Source organism: Scylla paramamosain, chromosome 9 (assembly GCF_035594125.1).
Source record: "Scylla paramamosain isolate STU-SP2022 chromosome 9, ASM3559412v1, whole genome shotgun sequence".
Lineage (NCBI taxonomy): Eukaryota > Metazoa > Arthropoda > Malacostraca > Decapoda > Portunidae > Scylla > Scylla paramamosain.
In genome coordinates, this window is record NC_087159.1 from 28,945,001 (window position 1) to 28,965,515 (window position 20,515).

At 36.1% G+C, this 20,515-nt stretch overlaps 2 protein-coding genes across 8 annotated transcripts in view; both read right to left on the bottom strand.

The window, feature by feature from the left end:
* The window catches only part of LOC135103837 (uncharacterized), a 32,595-nt gene extending 30,287 nt beyond the window's left edge, over positions 1-2,308 (bottom strand). The window contains exon 1 of the mRNA XM_064010663.1: positions 2,168-2,308. The gene's annotated coding sequence lies outside the window, so the exon portion shown is untranslated. The remainder of the gene's footprint in view (positions 1-2,167) is intronic.
* LOC135103836 (uncharacterized) lies at positions 1,538-20,308 on the bottom strand. 7 transcript variants are annotated; one of them, XM_064010661.1, is made up of 16 exons: positions 19,234-20,308; positions 18,261-18,346; positions 17,834-18,037; positions 17,215-17,449; positions 13,237-13,374; positions 10,933-12,524; positions 10,480-10,640; positions 9,455-9,630; positions 8,856-8,980; positions 6,151-6,316; positions 5,913-6,038; positions 4,523-4,786; positions 4,111-4,399; positions 3,119-3,279; positions 2,589-2,757; positions 1,538-2,372 (listed from the first exon to the last, which is right to left on the bottom strand). In XM_064010661.1, the coding sequence occupies exons 2-16, from the start codon at positions 18,266-18,268 to the stop codon at positions 2,215-2,217; spliced, it is 3,972 nt and encodes a 1,323-aa protein (XP_063866731.1). In that variant the 5' UTR covers positions 18,269-18,346; positions 19,234-20,308; the 3' UTR covers positions 1,538-2,214. The 7 variants fall into 7 exon arrangements, with proteins under 7 accessions (XP_063866731.1, XP_063866725.1, XP_063866726.1 ...); XM_064010655.1 differs by having other exon boundaries at positions 9,455-9,633; XM_064010656.1 differs by having other exon boundaries at positions 9,455-9,633; positions 19,216-20,308.
* Positions 20,309-20,515: the final 207 nt, after the last annotated feature.

Here is a 20,515-nt window from a genome sequence, read left to right on the forward strand (position 1 = left end):
GTTGTGGGAATGCTCATGTGCAGCCACTAGCTAATGATGCATATTCATATTTAAAGGTGTAACTTCAAAACCATGGCATTAACAGCATTTCACCATAAAGTATTTCTAACTTAGAATGACCTGATCTCTCATTTCTGATAATACATGACTTTTCTCACAGGACACTTTATATATATATATATATATATATATATATATATATATATATATATATATATATATATATATATATATATATATATATATATATATATATATATATATATATATATATACACACACACACAGAAGTAACCCATAACTTTTCATGTAGGTTCTTCATTCATAAACCATAACTTCTCTACCTACCAATAATAAAATTATATATGTATACCATTTCAAATATATATATGTACTTGGATAATGTATTAATATCTACCTGTAATGGCAGAAGATCCTACATTTTTAACTCTCCATCCAGCCTACATGTACAGGACATGATGATGGAATCTGGCTGCAGAGTAAGGAGAACATGAGAAACAAGGAGTGTTGGTAAGGGAAGCTCTCCCCACACACTCATTTTCATTAGAGGTCATGCCATCACAGTGGCATTATAGCATGGTGTATTTGAATTTCCTATAGGCATAATGACCATGGAGGGAGACTGGGATGCAACCAGGTAGGAGAGTTAGGGTATCTTCACAGGTGTGTTTTTATGCTGTTAGCTGGACAAAGCTACGTGCCAAATGCTTCTTACATATATCATTATATAATTTATCATCTCAAAAGCTGACAATGACACATTACTTCATACAATGTGGACGATACTGATCCTGCAGCTCTTCCTTCATACAGACACACACACAAAAAAAGAGATGCACAAATACACACACACTCTCTCTCTCTCTCTCTCTCTCTCTCTTTCATTAAGTTCTCATAACAGTTCCCATACCGGTAGAAAATAAATGTACCAACACATGTGTTAGTTTAGATCACTATAGTTGTCACCCAAATGGATATGAAAACTTTACAGTTGAACTAAAATGACACAGAAGAAACTAAATAATTATTATGTATTGTTGCCAAAATATAATGTAGGTATGGTTGTACGACACTTTGTGTTGCATAGCTGTAAATTAAAATGTCTTCATTATGAGAGAGAGAGAGAGAGAGAGAGAGAGAGAGAGAGAGAGAGAGAGAGAGAGAGAGAGAGAGAGAGAGAGAGAGAGAGAGAGAGAGAGAGAGAGAGAGAGAGAGAGAGAGAGAGAGAGAGAGAGAGAGAGAGCTCTAAAATCTAGCCTATAAGCCATATAATCACACCATCAAATTCTCACATAAATATTGTTTTTATCATTCAATCTTCATGTATTAATCTGATCAGGAAAGTATTTGTCAGAATCAATTAAAACAACAGCATTAGTATGAAAATAGTATCATATATTACTTTCAACATGTGTATTTTGAGAATCAGTTGTATCAAAAGTATGTATGTCTGAAAGTTTTTCCAGTATAAATCATCTTTCAGCTTGTATTAAATACCTTGTGTATGTGTAAAAAGTGTGTGTGTGTGTGTGTGTGTGTGTGTGTGTGTGTGTGTGTGTGTGTGTGTGTGTGTGTGTGTGTGTGTGTGTGTGTGTGTGTGTGTGTGTGTGTGTGTGTGTGTGTGTAAATGTTATTAATAATATTGCCATTTATTATATTTCTTAATTGCATGTTCCTCATTCTTATACAAAATCTTCATTGCTCCTGTGTTTGTGACACAAAAGTAAAGTATACAAAGTGTACTTCACTTATTTTTTTGTTTTGTTTAATCTGTAAATCAAGCTCAGTAAATAATTAAAGAATATTTTTTTGCTGCTTTTAAGCATGCCTGGAAGAGCACCCTTCATTAAATTTACAAGCCATTTAAAATCATATATAGCTATCCATTCCTGAGATAAAGCACTATGATATACAAACCAAAACAATTCTAAAAGTATCATATAATATCTCATATATGTATAATCATAAAATAGGAACATAATGTATGGCTGTAATATATTTACATATACTGCAGTATATTTCATTATTACCATATCACAAATCAATGAAAAGTCACATTTTGGAGGGAAGGAATAATGTTGAAACATTTACATCTTCATGAGAATATCAGTCATTCATGGTCTCTAACACTTATCAAGACACTCACAGACACTTCCAAAGACTTAGGAGGCAGAGTGTAGACAGCAGCAACATTCAAGGGGTGTCTGGAGGAATGGGCAGCAGCTGTGCAGCCATCAAGTCCAACAAGTGGAGGCCCAGGTCAGTCATGACTGCTGGGTGCTGCAGGGAGTCCACCACCCTCATGGCAGCCAGCTGGGTCACCTCCCTTCCAAGCAGCACCTGCACTACACCTAACATACCATAATGCATTGGAATGACGTTGAAATGAACCACAATTTTTTCATGATTGATATAACAAACAAAATATAGACCCAAAAATTCATGTTTTGCAATGGATTGGTAGTGGCTCCAGTGATGATATTGCTAAAGATGAAACTGATGATAACAGAGAATTAGAGGAAAGGGAAGACAGCAATGATTCCATGCAAAAACCTTCATCACATTACCTGGAATGAAATCTTTCAGTGCTCCTTTTAATTTTTCTCTTGACTCCATGACTTCCTCAAATGAGGATGGTGGCAGTGTCTGTGCTTCAATGGAAGCCAAAAGGGTCTCCCTTAGGGTCTGGATATACTCCACAGTGTTATTCTCATTGAACAAGTGTTCAAGCTCAGTCTGAAATTGGGTAAAAATTGGACACACAATTAGCAATTCATTTACTTTGTTACAAAATGTGGCTGCAGTGGTATCAATGACTGACTAATTGAAGTACATTACTTTCTTTTAACACTGTTCAATTTTGACAGCAGTCAATACTACTTACACAGTTACCTATATAATTTTACCTCAAACAGCATTCATCAACCAAAATTAACACATTACCTCTGTTTCTTTTTTGCATTTTTTTTTTTACTAAAGATTAAGAATATTTTTTTTCTAAAATAAAGGAAAACCATTAATGAAATAGTCAGTGAACCTTGGAAATCATTCAACACAGCAATATTTCCATACAAAATGGCTGACAGCAGTGGTATACCTGCAACCACTTATGAGCAATCTTGGCAAATGTACGGGTGAGGAGAGTGACACATGGCTGCCGGGTGATGGGGTGATCACAGGGGGCCAGGAGCTCCACCATAACATCCAACATGCTGACAGACAATGGCCAGTTCTCCCATGATGTTCTTCCATCCTCCCCTGCAAAGTTAGATGAAACATTCTCTTACAAATGTAAAAAGGATGACACTATACACATGAAAATCCAAGGGAGTATCATACCTGTTAAGTTTTATATATTTTATTCGCATAATCTAATCAAATCTGTCACACAAAAATCTTTAACATGCAATTCAACTCTAACTGAAATTTCTAACCTGACATTCTTTTCACCTCTTTCCACACCTCTGCTTTCTTTCCCACTGTAGAGGAGGAACAAGGACTGGATAAGAAGAGATGTAGGAAGATGAGCAGGTAGAGGGGAGATGAAGGGCACTTTAAAACCTTTTGTTTTACCTTGCACATATTCTTTGAGCAAGATAATTAGCCTCACTGGCTGCTGATGTCAACCCATTCATGTCTGGGCTAAAATCATAGTCAAAATAGATACTTGACTGTCTGTCAACTGTCCAGATTCAGGTGAATACACCTACAATTAATAGCTATAGTGACCTGGATAACAGAGTAATTTTATGCCCCAGGAAAGAAAAGGAAACACAGAGCAAGGCAAAGGTTATGGAAAAGTACACAGCACTCAACATCAACAAATGAATGTCTCGCCTCTTTAAGTGAATCCCTCATTCACATCTCTATCAACAAATGTGTTATCCAATCATTTTCACCTCATTGCTCGTTTCTTCTATCCTTAATCAGCAGTGGTGGCTACACTAGGAAAGATGAGATATGAATGTGGGGTCACAGATTTTGAAAAAAAGTGAGACTGGGTGAAAAAAGTGAAGGAAATTATAGTGACTAAAAATGTATTTTAAAAAACTGGGCTTCCTGGCTCTTAAATAAGTCATGTATACATACCATTTACTGAGTCCTGGTTACTGCTGCGTCGAGAGAGTGCATCATCATCATCATCACAGCCATCACCTCGAGGTCTGGGCCCCGGAGGAGGTAGATAGGGAGGCATGTGAAATAACTGGTCTTTTCTACCAACATCACAACAACCAACCACAACAGAATGGTGGTGCAGCCGGTCTGACAGAAACTGGGTCTCTGTGCGAGTTTCTTTGGCCTCATATGCAGATTCCACTAGTTCATCATGGTGGGCTCCTGATACCTCCATGATCAATGAGGCTTCAATCTGGCAGTCCTATTATGAATTTGAAAAATAATTAATGATCTTTTTCTACTGAAGTGTTTAAATAGACATCCACTATTTAAATTATGAACAGTTTAGCATGAATATACATAACAACATTAATGTAATAAACACCTCTTCCTCTGCTGTGATGTCTAGCTTCAGTTCATATTCTCCCTTTGTTCCACTGGACAAAAATGCTGCCAGCTTGTTGCGTTCACTTAGTATTCCTCCCCCTGATCTGCTCCTCAACATCACATCCCCACCTGAGCCAGATCCTAAACCACCACTGCTGCTGCCTGCACCCTCAGAGCTTCCACTTTGGCTATCCGAGGACTCAAAACTAGGAAGTGCCGTTTTCAGGCTATGGAAGACACCTGACACAGTTTTGGCCAAGAGCTGTAAACAAAAAATAAGAAAAATTCACCATGTTTATTGCAGTTCAAAGATGTGACAGTTCTAAGAAGGAAAGCCTACTGTTTAGAAGCATCTGTGGTGGGGGAGGGGTGGCGGGCCAGAGGAGCAGTTACTCTTGTTTCGAAGTTTCCACTAAACACAGGAAAACAATGAATCAATACCAGTTATTGCCATAATTTGAGTCATTAATACATTCTGTCACTAACTCTTTAATGTAAGTCATGAAACTTTAAATATATGCCTTTGCCTATCTGAAGTGTGTGTATTTTGATATGTCTATTGTAAAACAACACATATATGTATAATTCTTTTTTACATAAAATCCTACATATGTCCCAAATCAGTGATTTCACACATGTAAAATATGACAATGCATCTGAGATGGAGCACTTGGCACTATATCTTCAAGATAGATAATGGTGAGCATCATCTTTATTGACTTCTGACATTTCTGCATAGAAACCATGCTATGGTTGCCAATCAGGATATATATATATATATATATATATATATATATATATATATATATATATATATATATATATATATATATATATATATATATATATATATATATATATATATATATATATATATATATATATATATATATATATATATATATATATATATATATATATATATACACACTTTTTGCTCCTATGAAATGAGGACGGATGAACAATCAGCTCACTCAAGCAGAACTGGGCACCCATTCATCACTATGCCCCACTCAGCAGTAAGGGACCACCTATTTAGTTGTAACATCCCTTTCAGTAAAAATTATTTATAAATAATAGACTCAGGCATCAGTGCCAAACTGAGAATTTTAGAATCACTGCATATAAAGAAACTGTCTCCTAATCTAAACAATATGTCAGCATGTCCTCTTCATATAGCTTAATTATGTATGTATATTTTTACTTTTCTTTTCAGTTTCTTATTTTTTTATCCTAGATCCTTGAAAATGGCATGGATTCTATACCAAAATGTCAAAAGTTAACAAAGATGTTGTTTGGTGGACATAGGAACATGCAAATGAATTATCTATACATGCTGGTAAAATGTAAGTTACATCAGTCATCATTCCAGGAGTGTAATGACTTACCTTGTCTAGGCGAGGAACATGCAACTCTAAAGGTTTCTTGACAAAAGAAACTGAAGCATCAGAACCATAGGCCAAGAATTCCTTGACAGGCGTTGATATATTCACCTCAGGCCGTTGGATGACAGACTGGTGGTTTAAAGACAGATGTGGGTAAAGTGCAATATGCTCACAATATGTTTCCTTATAAGAATATCTTTACAAGTACAATCTTCTTTGACTAACTTCCACATATGTATACCTGAAGATATTTTTCTAGGAACTGTTTACGAGTAGCAATAGTGGCAGAGTCTAGTTTACTGAAGGGCAAATTGAGCCACTTGTTGGGACCCTTCACCCCCTTCATTGCTGCCCGCAGTTTGGTATCACCCTCTAAAGCATCATGAAGCGTGTGAAATTCACGAAATCTGTAAAGGAAACATTTGAAGCAATGATTAGTGGCAAAGAAAATGCAATACATTAAAGTTTAGGTTACACATTGAAGGGGTAAGCAACACCTTGATGCGTCTACCTAAAGTATTTGGAGTAGTGTTGAAACTTTGCAAGTAAATGGGTACTTATGTTGCCAACATTTTACATGGGCAAAAATGATGTATGTACATGTATACTTCTACATATGTTTGCTTATGTATAACAATATATTAATTTATACAGCTGTATCAATACTTAGCCAACTGTTTTTATATTTTTTTTGGCTGTGAATAGTCCTTTGATATGCCTAGCACCTTATGCAAAGAATTTTGAAATACTGACATATACAAAGGAATGGTGGCATGTCTTTGTTATGTGCACCCAGTTTCTTTTTATAAAATTGAGTTTTTGTCACTATTTCCACTTATTACTTCTAACTCATTTAAATTTTCCATAATATCTATCCATAGAGTGATCACAGGTAGTAAAATTAATATCCCAAAGTAGTCTCATCTACTCGTAAATCTGATTAATGTCAGATTTTCTGTGATAAAAGAATGTCAGCATTTATCAAAAGCAGATATGAGCATTTTAAAGTTAGTAACAGTCTTATTTCTTCACCAATTTGAATGATTTTTATGTATCTTAGCCATTATCATAAAGAGGTAAAGTATTATAAGAATCATCAAAATATCTAAATTATAAGTGCTTTATCTAAAGGAACAACTATAATCAGTCATACTGACACCACCTTCACAAAAATATATTTCTGCAACTTTATCAGTTTGTTTATATGAAACCTCACTGCTGAGGGTTCTCAGAGCCCTGAAATCAATGGAAAGAGTTTATTTTAGCCAGTAATGAGTATCTCCTCATTGCACACTGGTATACAGGCTTCATCTTTATCACATCCTAACACAGCACAGTGTGGATGTGGTCAATTTGAGCAGTGAAATTCAACTTTCTTACTAAAGATAATGTGGATGAAGTGGTGAAGAGGATGTGGGGGTGGCTATAGGTGTTGCTATGATGCAAGGAAGAATCCTTTGAATGATGTCATGAGGGTGGGGAGGAAGACGGGGGTGGGGGATATGGGCGGTGGTGGAGCATCAGGGGATAGTGGTGTGGAAGTGTTTTTCTCCTTTAACTCTTTCAGATGTTTTTTCTTGGCTTTTACTCTTTTCTTTCTTTTGTCACCTTTTATGAATGTAATAAAGAAAAACACAAAGGGAATGTAATAAACAGGATACCAAGACCAAGAATTAGTAAAAAACACACACGCTCATAGACGTATCCTTTCCCTCAGAAATTTAGTGGATGACTGACTCACACTCTCCATTCACCAATACTCTCTGCCCCCCACACATCCTACTGACTCTGATGGTGAGATTTCAGTGAAAAACTTTGCCTTTATTCTTTGTTCAATAGGTTCTAACTTGCCAAACCCCCTCCACCAGAAGAAAACCTTTAAACCCCTTTAAACTCATGCCAAGCATTTAAATCCTTTAAATCCTTTGGGATCACTTCTAGATTGTCTAGGAATATTCTGAACCCAGTTTTGTAGAATATTATATTTCAACATGTTGTGCACTCCTTAACCCTTTCACTGTGACATGAAATAATTAGCAGCACCAGAAGCAATGCACAAAGCATCTACAAGAAAGTTAGCAATGAAAAAGAATACATTTTGCAGCTTCTTCCCAGTTCAAAGATTGGATGTGGCTGTAGAACAAGTAAAGATGTCTTAAGGTGATTGGTAATTAGGGAAAGGTGTGCCAAGTGTCAGTCAAAGGGTTAAGGCCAGCCTTTACCTTAGCAAAAGTTTTCTCATACAAAACTGTAAAATACAAATGAATGGTAAATTAATTATAAGGAAACATTTATACATTAAGAAAAAGCAATATTAATGCCAAAACAATATAAATAATAAAAAACTAACTACAAAATACACAAGTAACACCAAATACAAAAAATATACAAAATAAATTTTTTATATAGTAATAATAATAATAATAATAATAATAATAATAATAATAATAATAATAATAATAATAATAATATCAATTACAAAACTGTAAAAATAAGAAAAAAAATAGTACAGAAACCTAAATATATATAATAATTATGAACAAAAAGAAAAGAAGAAAATGTAAATCTGGCAACACATATGAGCAGTATTTTCTGCAATATAAGCACGGCATCAATGTTCAATAAGCACAAGCAGTGGCTTCTGATGAACAGATAGTTCCACTAAATTTTGGACATCATCATAATTAGAAATCTTTTCATAAAAATTCAGAGCTCCCATTTCCATTCACCAGATAACTGACTTCATTATTTGCTGTGATTCAAAGATGTTAAGTAATACAATTGAGACAACAGATTTGCAGCAACATCTTTGAAAATAATGAAAATGGAGATTTACATTCTCTTGTACACCATTTAGTTAGCCTTAGCTTTTGTCACAAAATAAATGAGGGCAAAATGATATCACAGTTTAGAAATGCTGTGCATTTTCTGATTCTTAGCACCCACCTTCTCTTGACACAGTTTGTCTGCAGCACCATGCGAGGCTCAGACACTGGTGGTGGATCACTGGAGCCTTCCTCTCCCCCTTCCTCAGTGATGGTAGGAGTTTCACACAAATAGATGGCATCATACTGAAAAAAAATCACCGACACTGGATGGTTATTTTCTTTTTTTCTTAATGCAAAACATGATGAAAAGTAAGAAAATATATTGAAAAAAATATATTTAGACTTGTAGAGTGTACATCATTGTAGAGAAAATAAGATACCTCACAGGAAACATCACCATGGTCTCTGATGAAATCCACTACAATCACAAAAAGAAAAAGATTATCTTGAATGAACACACTAAAACACTACAATGGTACTCATATCCTCCAATCATGTAGCAACATAGCCTTGTATTGTATGTATCATCTTACAGGAAAGAGAATGCTTTGAAGAGCTATAAACATTCAGGAAATAGGTACTGTACTTCTCTAAAACTCTCTCTTCATTTGTGATGTTAGCCTTCTATTACACTCAAAACAGAACCATGATGATGAAGATAATAATACTTTACAATTTTTCCTCATAACAAAGAGCACTTATGTCACTTATCCTCACCTGAATTGTGTAGAGTGTATACTGGGTCCCTCCAGGTTCTGTGTGCACCTCCGTTGAGGGGACACACACACTTAGAAACACACGCCCATCAAGAGGAATTTCTGCAGCTTCCAAAAGTTCTTCATCTGCAATGCCATTTCCACAAGACTCCAAACTTGAGACTGACTTTACTGAAGCTGCTGAAATTAATGCCTCTTTAATATATTTGTTCATAATGTGAAATTATGTAAAAACTATATAAGTTCATGGTTCACTCTGGGTCACATATTTACATAAGAATCAAAGCTTACAAAATGCAAAAAACAAGTTACAATTAGTAATCTAATGCAGTTTGGCATGCATTTCCTCCATAAGTATATGATATAGAATGATAATAAAATTCTAAAAACAACAAAATTCCCTCTGACAAATTATTTTAATTGAACCAACTATGAGGTACACATGGTGAAATGCAAGTGTGAGATATGGCCAAGCATGTAAACAATACTTAATACATACAATACTTGAGACTGAGAGCATTCATAAACCAGTAAGAATGGGAAGATTACTCTGGTTCAGTAATGTTGAAAGAATGGATGAGACTGAATGAACTGAACATGTTAGGGATTGAAAAATTAAAGCTCCAGCACTGCTGGGTAGAATAAGAAGGGAATGGGATGAAGTCCTGAGAAATGATCTAGTAAGCAAAGGAAGTGACAAACAAAATGAGTTTCCTATTTGTTGAAAGAACTTACACTAGCCATACTGCTTCAGTACTCCAATTAATGTAATAATTAACCAGCATTTTCTAACAAGATAGTATGCAACTAAGCTTTATTAAAGCACTGAACAACACCAACACTGACAGTCTTGTACAATCTATACAATGAGTTATGTATTCTTGCTGACTGCTGCTACAGTGTTCTGAGCTGAGGCCCTTCACACCCTGTCTTCCCATGAAGAATATTAAAGGCTAAGATGAGGATGATCTAAAACACAGCCATGCACCATAACCTTCACCCTGCAAACCCTTCACTGAGACAGACCTAAGGATCCTGAGCTGTCTTTGTGTGTGAAGGTAAAGCGGGACTTCTCCAAGTTGTAGCGCCCAGGGTCAGACTGGGCAGACTTGGGCTCACTTTCACTGGAACCATATGAACTCAAGCTTCCAAGGCTGTGCTGACTCTCCCTTTCACTTAGGAGGGATCTGAAGTTATGGATGATTGTTCTTTTTAGTATTATATGTACAAAAACAATTACTAATCAAACATCAACTGAATTCTAGCACTGAAAGTTCATGCGAGAGTTAAGTTCTTTGCAACCTGTAATGTCAGTTAGTTTAAATCAGTAAAAGCTTAAAAATGTTAATGAGGAGACCGTATGTTGTTACTAGATCGGTCATAACTGCTCAAGATGCAAATTAAGTGATGAAAAGTTAAGTAAATACAGACAATACTTTAAATAAAAATGCATTCATTGTTAATTCATGCAGATCATACCTCAGTTTAGCTATTGATGAAGCTAAGTCCTCACTTTCTTCATAAATGGGTGAAAGATCAGGATTTTCCCATCCAAATCCAGCATTGCCCAATGGAGGAGAGTCAGGAATTTCTAAAGTTCCTGGAGGGTCGCTCTCTTTGGTGGGTGTCACTGTGGATGCTGTGTGAGGGGACTGGTTCTGATCTGGACTCGTGGATACAGGAGAAACATTATCCTTGGCTTGCAACACTTTTAAACGTTCACCTTGGTCAGCCTTTTCAGATTCACACTCTTTGGAAGCTACCTTCTCATTTTCTAAGGAAACCTCATCTATTCCATCATTCTTATCAAATGAAAGCATTTTAACCAAGTGACCCTTTTCTTTTCTATTAGCAACATCATCATTAGTTTCAACTGATTCCTCTTTTTCAATATCTTTACTTTCCTTAGCTTCTACATGGTCCAATTCTCCTAGTGATGAATGCAATGTTTTTGTTTCAACACCCAAAGTTTCACTTTCTTCACCATTATCAATTAGGTTTCCACAGCTCTTACTGCGAGGAATGTCCCTCAAATTTGGTACAAGAGTTTTTCCATCAGGTCCCTTATTAGTAGCTTCACTGTCTTCAATTTTAATCTCAATGCTGCCCTTCTGACTTATTTCACTTATCTTTGGCACTAAGGAGTTTTCAGCTATTGATGCTGGACTAGATGCTTCCCTTACATTCTTATCACTAGTTGTGGTGGAACAGCAGAGCATCTTGTAGTCTTCTTCTTTCATCCCCTCAACTACATTGCGAGAAAAGGGATTCTTCTTCTTTTTCACAGGAGGAATATCGATGAAGCACTTATCTTCTACAGGACTCTCCCACATCTTGCTAACAAGAGGCTGGTATGGAGGAGACGAGGAGTCAGGTAGCAGTGGCCCAGCAGTTGTAGAGATTAGTGTGCCCAAGGCTGAGGACACTGTTTTATAATCTTCTTCCTCACTGCTTTCTTTCTTCTCAAGGCTGGAACTTCTAACATATTCTACAAGTTCTTCAGCATTTTCAAACTTTTTTTCATCATCTTTATTGTTCACTGAATCTGAAGAACCTTCAGTGAGTTGAGCAGATTGGGCTCCTGCAGGATTCAATTGTTGCAATTCTGAGAGTGTTTCCTCTTCAATGGAGGGGAGACTAGTATGCAATGCCCTCTCATCACTGATCACTTGTGGAGCACTTGTTAGTCCCTCTAAAGACTTGGGTATTTTTATATTTTCTTCTTTAGGTGAGCTTCTTTTATTCTGGCCATCTCTGTTTTGTACATCTTCCATCCCTCCTGAGAGAATTTCAGTCAGCGTAGTGTTAAGCCACTGAGTATCACAAAGAAGGTCCACAAAGGCCCGCAAAACATTTTGAGCAAAGAGGTCTCTCAGTGAGATAAGAATGAGGTCACAACGTGTCACTTCAACAGGCAGATAGTGTAGCAGGAGAGCTTGTGCTAACTTGCGATAATATAATTTTAGGGACTCTTGACTTTTCAGGGCTGGATGTAGAGGTTTATACTTGGCTTGAAGCTCTTCTAAACCAATTTTGCTGAACAATTCAAAGTCTTTGTGCTTCTTGGACACCTGTTGTAAAGTAATTTTATTACTTCCTTCTGCTGTTATTTTATATATTTATTATACATATCAACAGAATATACATATATGGTGGAATACAGGTCAGTATGATATACATGTTTATCCCTCTGTAAACTACAAATGAACTGTTTGATAGGCAAGTCAGTTCATATAAACAAGAAATGAATAGTGTATACCCACTTCCTGACTGATGAATATATATATATATATATATATATTAGTATGTTTCATCATGCCACAAGTAAGCTGGAAAATGTCTTTAGTTCACACTCATGTTTAATGCTATTTTAATTCAAGAAATATTAGACTTGGGTATGTATGACCTTTATAAGGATGGTGAGTGTGATACTAAGGGAGACTGTCTTGGAAACAGTGGTCACCACGTCCAAAGACTGAGCTAATTATGGTCAACACAAAAAAACGTAAACTTATTAAAAAGCCATTCATCAGCAATAAACAGTGAAAAATATAGTTTCTCTTGCAAACTAATGGTCAGTGATTTGGTTTCTACAATAATGTTAGAAAGTAAATTATAGAGAAGCAACTTATCTGTAATAAACAATGAAATATTAAAGTTTTCAAAGGTAAGTACATTTCTCTGATATGGAAGGCAATACCAAGAGGAGCAGCTTTACAGTCACAATAATACATATCTTATAGAGAAGCTACTTATTTTTCAGGAAGCAACTAAAATACATACTTTTTTTACAGCTCGCTGGTACTGGCGGTAATGCTGAAGGTAAATCTGAAGTATGCTTGCAGTCATGTGTGTGATGCTGCCAGACTCCTGCACTCGGCGACACATGTTGCCCAGCATCTCCTCCAGTACATCCTTAATCTGCAGAAAAAAATATTACTGTGCACATACATCTTTCACTTCAACACCTTTGCTAGATGTGTATTGATAAAAATGTGCATCACATATTTGTTTTTAATAGTCTACTGAAAAATGTACACTATAATGAAAAGTGAGCAATCCATACAAAGAAAACGCATAAAAAATCAAAGAATCTACAGGTGAAATTAGTAGTGTTCAGCATTGAGAGAGAAAGTGGTAACATACAGGAAAAAGAGTTATTTATAGAGAAATTACTTGTAGCTACAGCAAAGTTATCACTTGTAACATTTCATAGTGGGAGAAGAAACACTATAGCAGTATCAAAAGGATAAATTGCATAAAGCAATATTTAGGTGCCAGACAAAGCTACGAAAACTGTGGATACAGTCAGCATCCACTCAGATAATGGATGTGCAGATTCTGTAACAATCAACATTTGGAAAACTGTGACAGTATATTAATGAAGAGATTCAAGCCTGAACTATACTATGATTTTAATGGATGTAAACTATAAATGACGTAAATAGGAGCATGCATCAGCAAACATAAAGTAACACATAATCAAGTGGTCAAAAGAAGTAAGTGCTTTTATTTATTTATTTATTCTATTTATTATTATTATTATTATTTTTTTTTTTTCAAAAATAGAAAATGTAACTGCAGAATTGGTTTTTGCATTGACATCAAAATTATTGTTCACAAAATCAAGTTCTCTTAACATAATATTCATTTCACTTAATTTCAGTATCACTGAAGATGCAGTGCTGATATAACAGTATCTTACCAAGATGCTGATAAGAAAATTTAAAAAGAATTTATAATTTTATAAATTTTATAAAAAAAAATTCTATATAATACAACTAACATCTCAACAAACTCTCCTATCTCAGATCAACCTCAGTTCACTTATATACTGCACTGCAATATTACTTATTCCTCAGTAAAATTGTGCATAGTAAAGATCACGTACAATGCTTATCTAATGGCCCTCTCTATCATTTAACTGTATACATCTAAGCATTCTATTCAAAGTTCACACATGCCATAGTTATGTAAACTTGAGCTACAAAGTTGTGGAGCCAGTGTGTGCCTTTTTTCACTCAATCTTCCACCTCTTCTGATCCTTGGTAGATTGCCTTATTGGTATGTAAAAGCTTTTATATGAAGGGTGGCAACTGACTTAAAGGAAGGATATCAACTAAAATAATTCACCTCTCTCTCTCTCTCTCTCTCTCTCTCTCTCTCTCTCTCTCTCTCTCTCTCTCTCTCTCTCTCTCTCTCTCTCTCTCTCTCTCTCTAACTTTTGTCTGCTATTTATCTTCATACTTGCCAAAGACATATGCCTACACCTGCCAGCCCAAAACTGTCTCTTTCACCTACTGTTGGCATGGAAGTGACCACATGGATTTAATTAGACTTGTAATGGAATGATAGGGACAGCAGAATGTTAGTCATTGCATGGAAGATAGAGAAGGAAAAGAAAGGGAGAAAGGAGGAGGAGATGGTAAGAGTAATAAGGGAAGGCAAAAGTGTGGGGGAGAGAGAGAGAGAGAGAGAGAGAGAGAGAGAGAGAGAGAGAGAGAGAGAGAGAGAGAGAGAGAGAGAGAGAGAGAGAGAGAGAGAGAGAGAGAGAGAGAGAGAGAGAGAGAGAGAGAGAGAGAGAGAGAGAGAGAGAGAGAGAGAGAGAGAGAGAGAGAGAGAGAGAGAGAGAGAGAGAGAGAGAGAGAGAGAGAGAGAGAGAGAGAGAGAGAGAGAGAGAGAGAGAGAGAGTGGGCACACATCCAAAAGGTGTGTGAATTGTTTCAGTTAATCCCCTTCTTTTATGTCAACTGCCAGCCTTTACATGAAAGCTTTTACATGCCCATAAGTTAATCCACCAAGGATCAGAAGAGATGGAAGGTTGAATGCAAAAAAAGGCACACACTGGCTCCATGACTTTGTAACTTGAGTTTACACATGCACTTCACACTGCAGTATTTTGTAAATATTATGCAAAGCAAAAGCACTGAAAATTATGGAGAAAATGTTAGTACTACTGTTAACTCACAGGTATGGTAATAGAAAGAGTGATTAGTGTTGCAAGTGTCCTCAGCTGGTGAGGGCGGGCTGGTGTGAGGTCTGACAGGGATGCACGGTGGCAGTAATATCGCTTGTTTCAGAGATGAGAGCTTTTCTCCTCTTTGATTACATAATAAATAGCTCTGCATATTTTCATATTCTAAGAATACTGAATTAAACTAAGAAAGCAGTGTAAAAAGTAAGAGAAATAAGCACATGAATTCTAGTAAACATGTGAATAACATATGATGGGAAAGAAATGTTTAGAAGAGCTAAAATGGATGTCGAATAAGCACAAGGGATGTACTGGCTAAGCAGAGTAAAAATTATCAGGTCAAAAAGATGGTGGATGACACTGGTACTAAAACTGCCTGGAAAATACATTATTACTGCTTATGAAAAAAGAAGAAGAAGAAGAAGAAGAAGAAGAAGAAGAAGAAGAAGAAGAAGAAGAAGAAGAAGAAGAAGAAGAAGAAGAAGAAGAAGAAGAAGAAGAAGAAGAAGAAGAAGAAGAAGAAGAAGAAGAAGAAGAAGAAGAAGAAGAAGAAGAAGAAGAAGAAGAAGAAGAAGAAGAAGAAGAAGAAGAAGAAGAAGAAGAAGACAACGACGACAACAATGACGAAGATGACGACGACGACAACGAAGACGAAGAAGACAAAGAAGAAGGAGGCCCAATCAAAGCTTGCAGCAGAGTTAGAGAGTGAAAGTGGAAACATTTTAAAATTGACGAATGGTGAGGTTACTGATAGCTCTGGGATACTGAAGCCTTCCAATGGAGATGGAGGAATAAGGGGAAGTGACTTTAAAGATAGTAATAAAGGCTGATTCACAACCTTCATTTTCCTTGCTGAAGGCATATCTATGTATGGATCACCCAGCTTGATTATAACCAATGACATAAAAGTAGTAAAATACACAATTACAGAACAACAGCAGCATCAAATAAACAACAGCACAACATCAGCATAAGAAAAGGTGACTACTACAACAAGCAACATGCCACTTCAATAATTTTAAGATGCTAACATAGATTTTTCTCTATTTTATAATAAAGATGCAAATCCTATTGAACACAGTTGTGCATAAAGAAAAAATAATGTTATACAATAAATCAAACTCAAGTAACATATTACACTAATTCTGTCAGGAAGCAGGTAAATGTGATGTACAAGGTGATGATGAGAGTGATCAGTATTGTAAGCACACAAAAGTAGTACAGAACCAACCCTCATACAATGTTATCATACAGTAACAACAGAAGATAATATCTCTTGCATTTATTTTAGAGATTATTAGAATGAAAGGCAAAAATTTATCAGTCAACAGAATGCAGTCCCATTTTTCCCATTAATGCTGAGATCCCATGGAAACAGATTTCCAAGGGTGCATTGTGTGGCATGGGTAGCAAACTGTAGTAAAAAAATATAAATAGATAAATAAATAAGTAATAAACACAAAAATGCAACAGAATATAGATGCTACAATGTTTCACTTATGTTTAGTCCTCTGGTGTTCCAGTGATCATCAAAATACTTTGGTGAGAAATATGCTAAAATGTGATTTTTTTTCATACAAATATCTTGGAGGGATATACATTTAAACATGAATGGATGGGAGTCCTCCCACATGGCAAAGTTTTCCATGGATAAAATTAATCTTTCTCTTTTCTGCTGGAAAAAAAAGAAAGATATTTGAATTTCAGATAAGCTGAACTAATTAAAGTTTCATAAAGTTCAACTTCAGAGATTCTGTGGCATTTGAAACAAAACACATTTCACTAACCTGATATGAGTGATGAGTGTCAGGTGAGACTCGAGTGTACCATGGCAGAACCAGGAAGGAATGGAGTGAACTGGCAGTAGCTGCCATCTCTTGCATGACAAGTTCAGAACCACCACTGCCACTCCCTCCAAACTCATTTTTTGTTTGGCTAACCTTGGAGTGCTTCCCTCCTTCAAGGTTAGGGCATGAGGAAGTCTGGCCTCTGTCAACAACACGCTCCAGAATACTGAAGCATCTGTGTGATGAATACTTATTCTAGTCCTGCTAGTTCATCATACAGTTAAAAAGCTTATAGAAAACTAACATAACTGTTGAGGAGTATGACAGGGTATCATAAAAGTGGAGAAATCCCATTAATAATTTCTCACATAAGCAAGAATAAACAAGGAACTGTTATATCTGGTTTTGATATTTTGTTTTATTATATCAAATCACTGATGTCATTGTATATGTGTGGATTAGGACAGTAAGAAAAAATGTTCATCTAATAACCAAATGACTTCAAGTTGATAAATTAAATAAAGTATACTGAATGGCTCATCATTGCCAAAATGGTACATTGAAAACTGAGCTGTACTTCAAATTAATACTAATGACTGTGGCAACAATAACCACTCACTGTGCAAAAACTGGATATGAGTGTGGCCCATGTTGAATCAGGTTGTTGAAGACAGTCCAAGTGGTGTAGCCAGAGCCAAGGGTGACAGTGATGAGGCCCACAGCACAGGCACACACCCACCAGGCACCCCCTCCACTCAGACACACACACATAGGGCACCACACCACACATGACCCCGCTGCCCATATAGCTCCACGCACCCATCTGTGGAAGATTCTACATTAACTTGGTGTAAATGAAGCTCAGCCCATAATCACAGTAAAAATTGTCTGTAATCAATAACACCAAAAGACCCATTAAATCAAGTTTAGCATAGGGCTGCAAAGCAAGCTGTGTTAGCTTCTAAATTCATGCACAGTGTATACATATAAGTAAATAAAAAAAATAAATAAATAAAAATTAAATTACACACTAAATGCTTACTTACCGAGACATGCTGGAAAGGGTTATAAATGTTTGTCAAGGAACCATCTTTGTTTCAGCCCTTGACATCCTTCTGCTCACTGGCACCATCTGTGAACAATAAAAGTGTTCATGCAAGAAAACTATAATCATACTTTGAATAACTCAGTTGGAATTAAACAATTTACAGAGAAAAGCTACAGAATGTCAAGCTTCTGATCTTTCTGTAATTTCTGAATGAGACTGAGCAAATCTTGTCTTATTCCATCCCTCAAAAATACATTTCTTCACAATCTACGCAACATGAGCTTCCAGACAACTAAGCCTAATTAATACATGTACATGATCACACATTAATTTTTGGGATGGGTTGCATTTGGTAACATTAAATTAGATTCTACAAGGTTTAAGTTATGATGTGATAACTTAGGATAATTCAAATTAGATGTATAAACTTTGAGATTATCTATATCTATTTACACATACACACACACACACATGCATATAAACATACAAATTGTGACAGACATTTATAAAAGTGAGAACACTTCCAGGTGAGAACAGTCCACTGACATTTAACCATATTTGCCCCCTTTTTCTAATAATAATGTATCCTGATTGTCAGTTGTACATAAACCAAGCCTTCATAACAATCACCAAAAACAATTCAGCTTCAATAGGTGATAAGTAGAATAATTACATCTCTAGATATTTTAATCATTACGCAAAAGCGGCAAGTAATAAGACTAGCACAGTTACCCTGGCGGGGAAGGAATGGAGCCCTTACAGTTATATCTCCGTACCAAACTGGAGATGATAATTTATTTCCACCACCAGACAGAGGCTCTGGTGTACTAATACGGTCCCTACTTCATGCTGATTGTTTGAAGACGATCATGAGGCCAGAACATCACTGATGGTCCAGCTGTTACCGCCACCTACGCAATATTCAACTGTCAATAATTTGTAAACAAACTCACCCCGAAGGACAGTCCTACCTCGGGCCGCTAATGCCACCGTGGTATCTCCTAAGAAGCCACAGGGTAGTATTGAGTCTGTGTTACTTCCGGTTAAAAGGCCGAAAGGAAAAGTGAGTTGACCGTTTGATGATTAACCATGTTTTGTGTAGCGGCTCCCTTCGGGCCCTCTCGCTCTCGCCACCTTCAGACGCCTCCTGCACTTCGGCTCGCAGTCACGCAGCGCCGAGATCACCTCCTGCCTCCACCTCCTCCTCCTTCTTCTATTCATCACTTATCCTTCCTGATCTTATCTTATTCCCCTGTATTAATGTACGATCTCACCAGTTACTGGTCAGCACTTAACGTTTGCATCTTATTGATCTTTCTGTTATTTTTTTTTTTTTAGTTAATGTCCACCTCAATGTTAATTTTATGTTTACCACCAGGTATCACTCTTCTTTCTACTGATTGATAGCTAATCTTAGAGCTTACTCATCAGTATTTATGTTACTATTCTTCAACATCCATATCTTGCATTTTCTTTCCCGATAGTACAATAGCTTTCGATATTTAAGGTTCCCTCAACTAATCTCGTCATTATTCATCCAACAGTAGTATCTTATGTCTAACAATCTAAGCTTACTTGAAAGACATCTACTTATTTATTTAGGATAGGCATCGCGTTACTATTTCGGTGGAATACGAATATCGCGGGAGGAAGAAGAGTCACCATCACGTGCCTGGAGAAGATACAATGAAAACGAAGTTGAGGGAGAAAACGAGCAGGAGAGACTGACAAGCATCCGTCCTACGCTAAAGAGATTCTCAGAATGCTACTTCGTGCATGCAACAGCACATTTATGCAAAGGGCTTAGAATGTTTCGCATGTTCTGTACAATTAGAACATTAGAGAATGAATGAAGTATAACAAGAGATGAAGAAACAGACAGTAATACCACCGACACAAAGGCCGTAAGCTGATTATTCTTCCTCGAGTCAGGAATAGAGTCGCCTTGCAAGTCTTTTAAGAGTTAATACAATGACTCGGCAATTAAGCTTTGAGAAAGAGAAAATGATCTGGTAGTGGAGCAAATTAGCACTTACTCCTCCTGTATCACATTATGAGTTTTTTTTTTTCTTGGCCGGTCTCTTTAATGCATATATATATATATATATATATATATATATATATATATATATATATATATATATATATATATATATATATATATATATATATATATATAATATATATATATATATATATATATATATATATATATATATATATATATATATATATATATATATATATATATAT

Coding starts and splice junctions, on each gene's coding strand:
- LOC135103836 (XM_064010655.1), bottom strand. Junction 12,525..13,236: donor ACCAGCGAGCTGTAAAAAAA/GTATGTATTTTA, acceptor ACTTTACAACAG/GTGTCCAAGAAGCACAAAGA. Junction 8,981..9,454: donor ATACACTCTACACAATTCAG/GTGAGGATAAGT, acceptor ATTTTTTTTCAG/TATGATGCCATCTATTTGTG.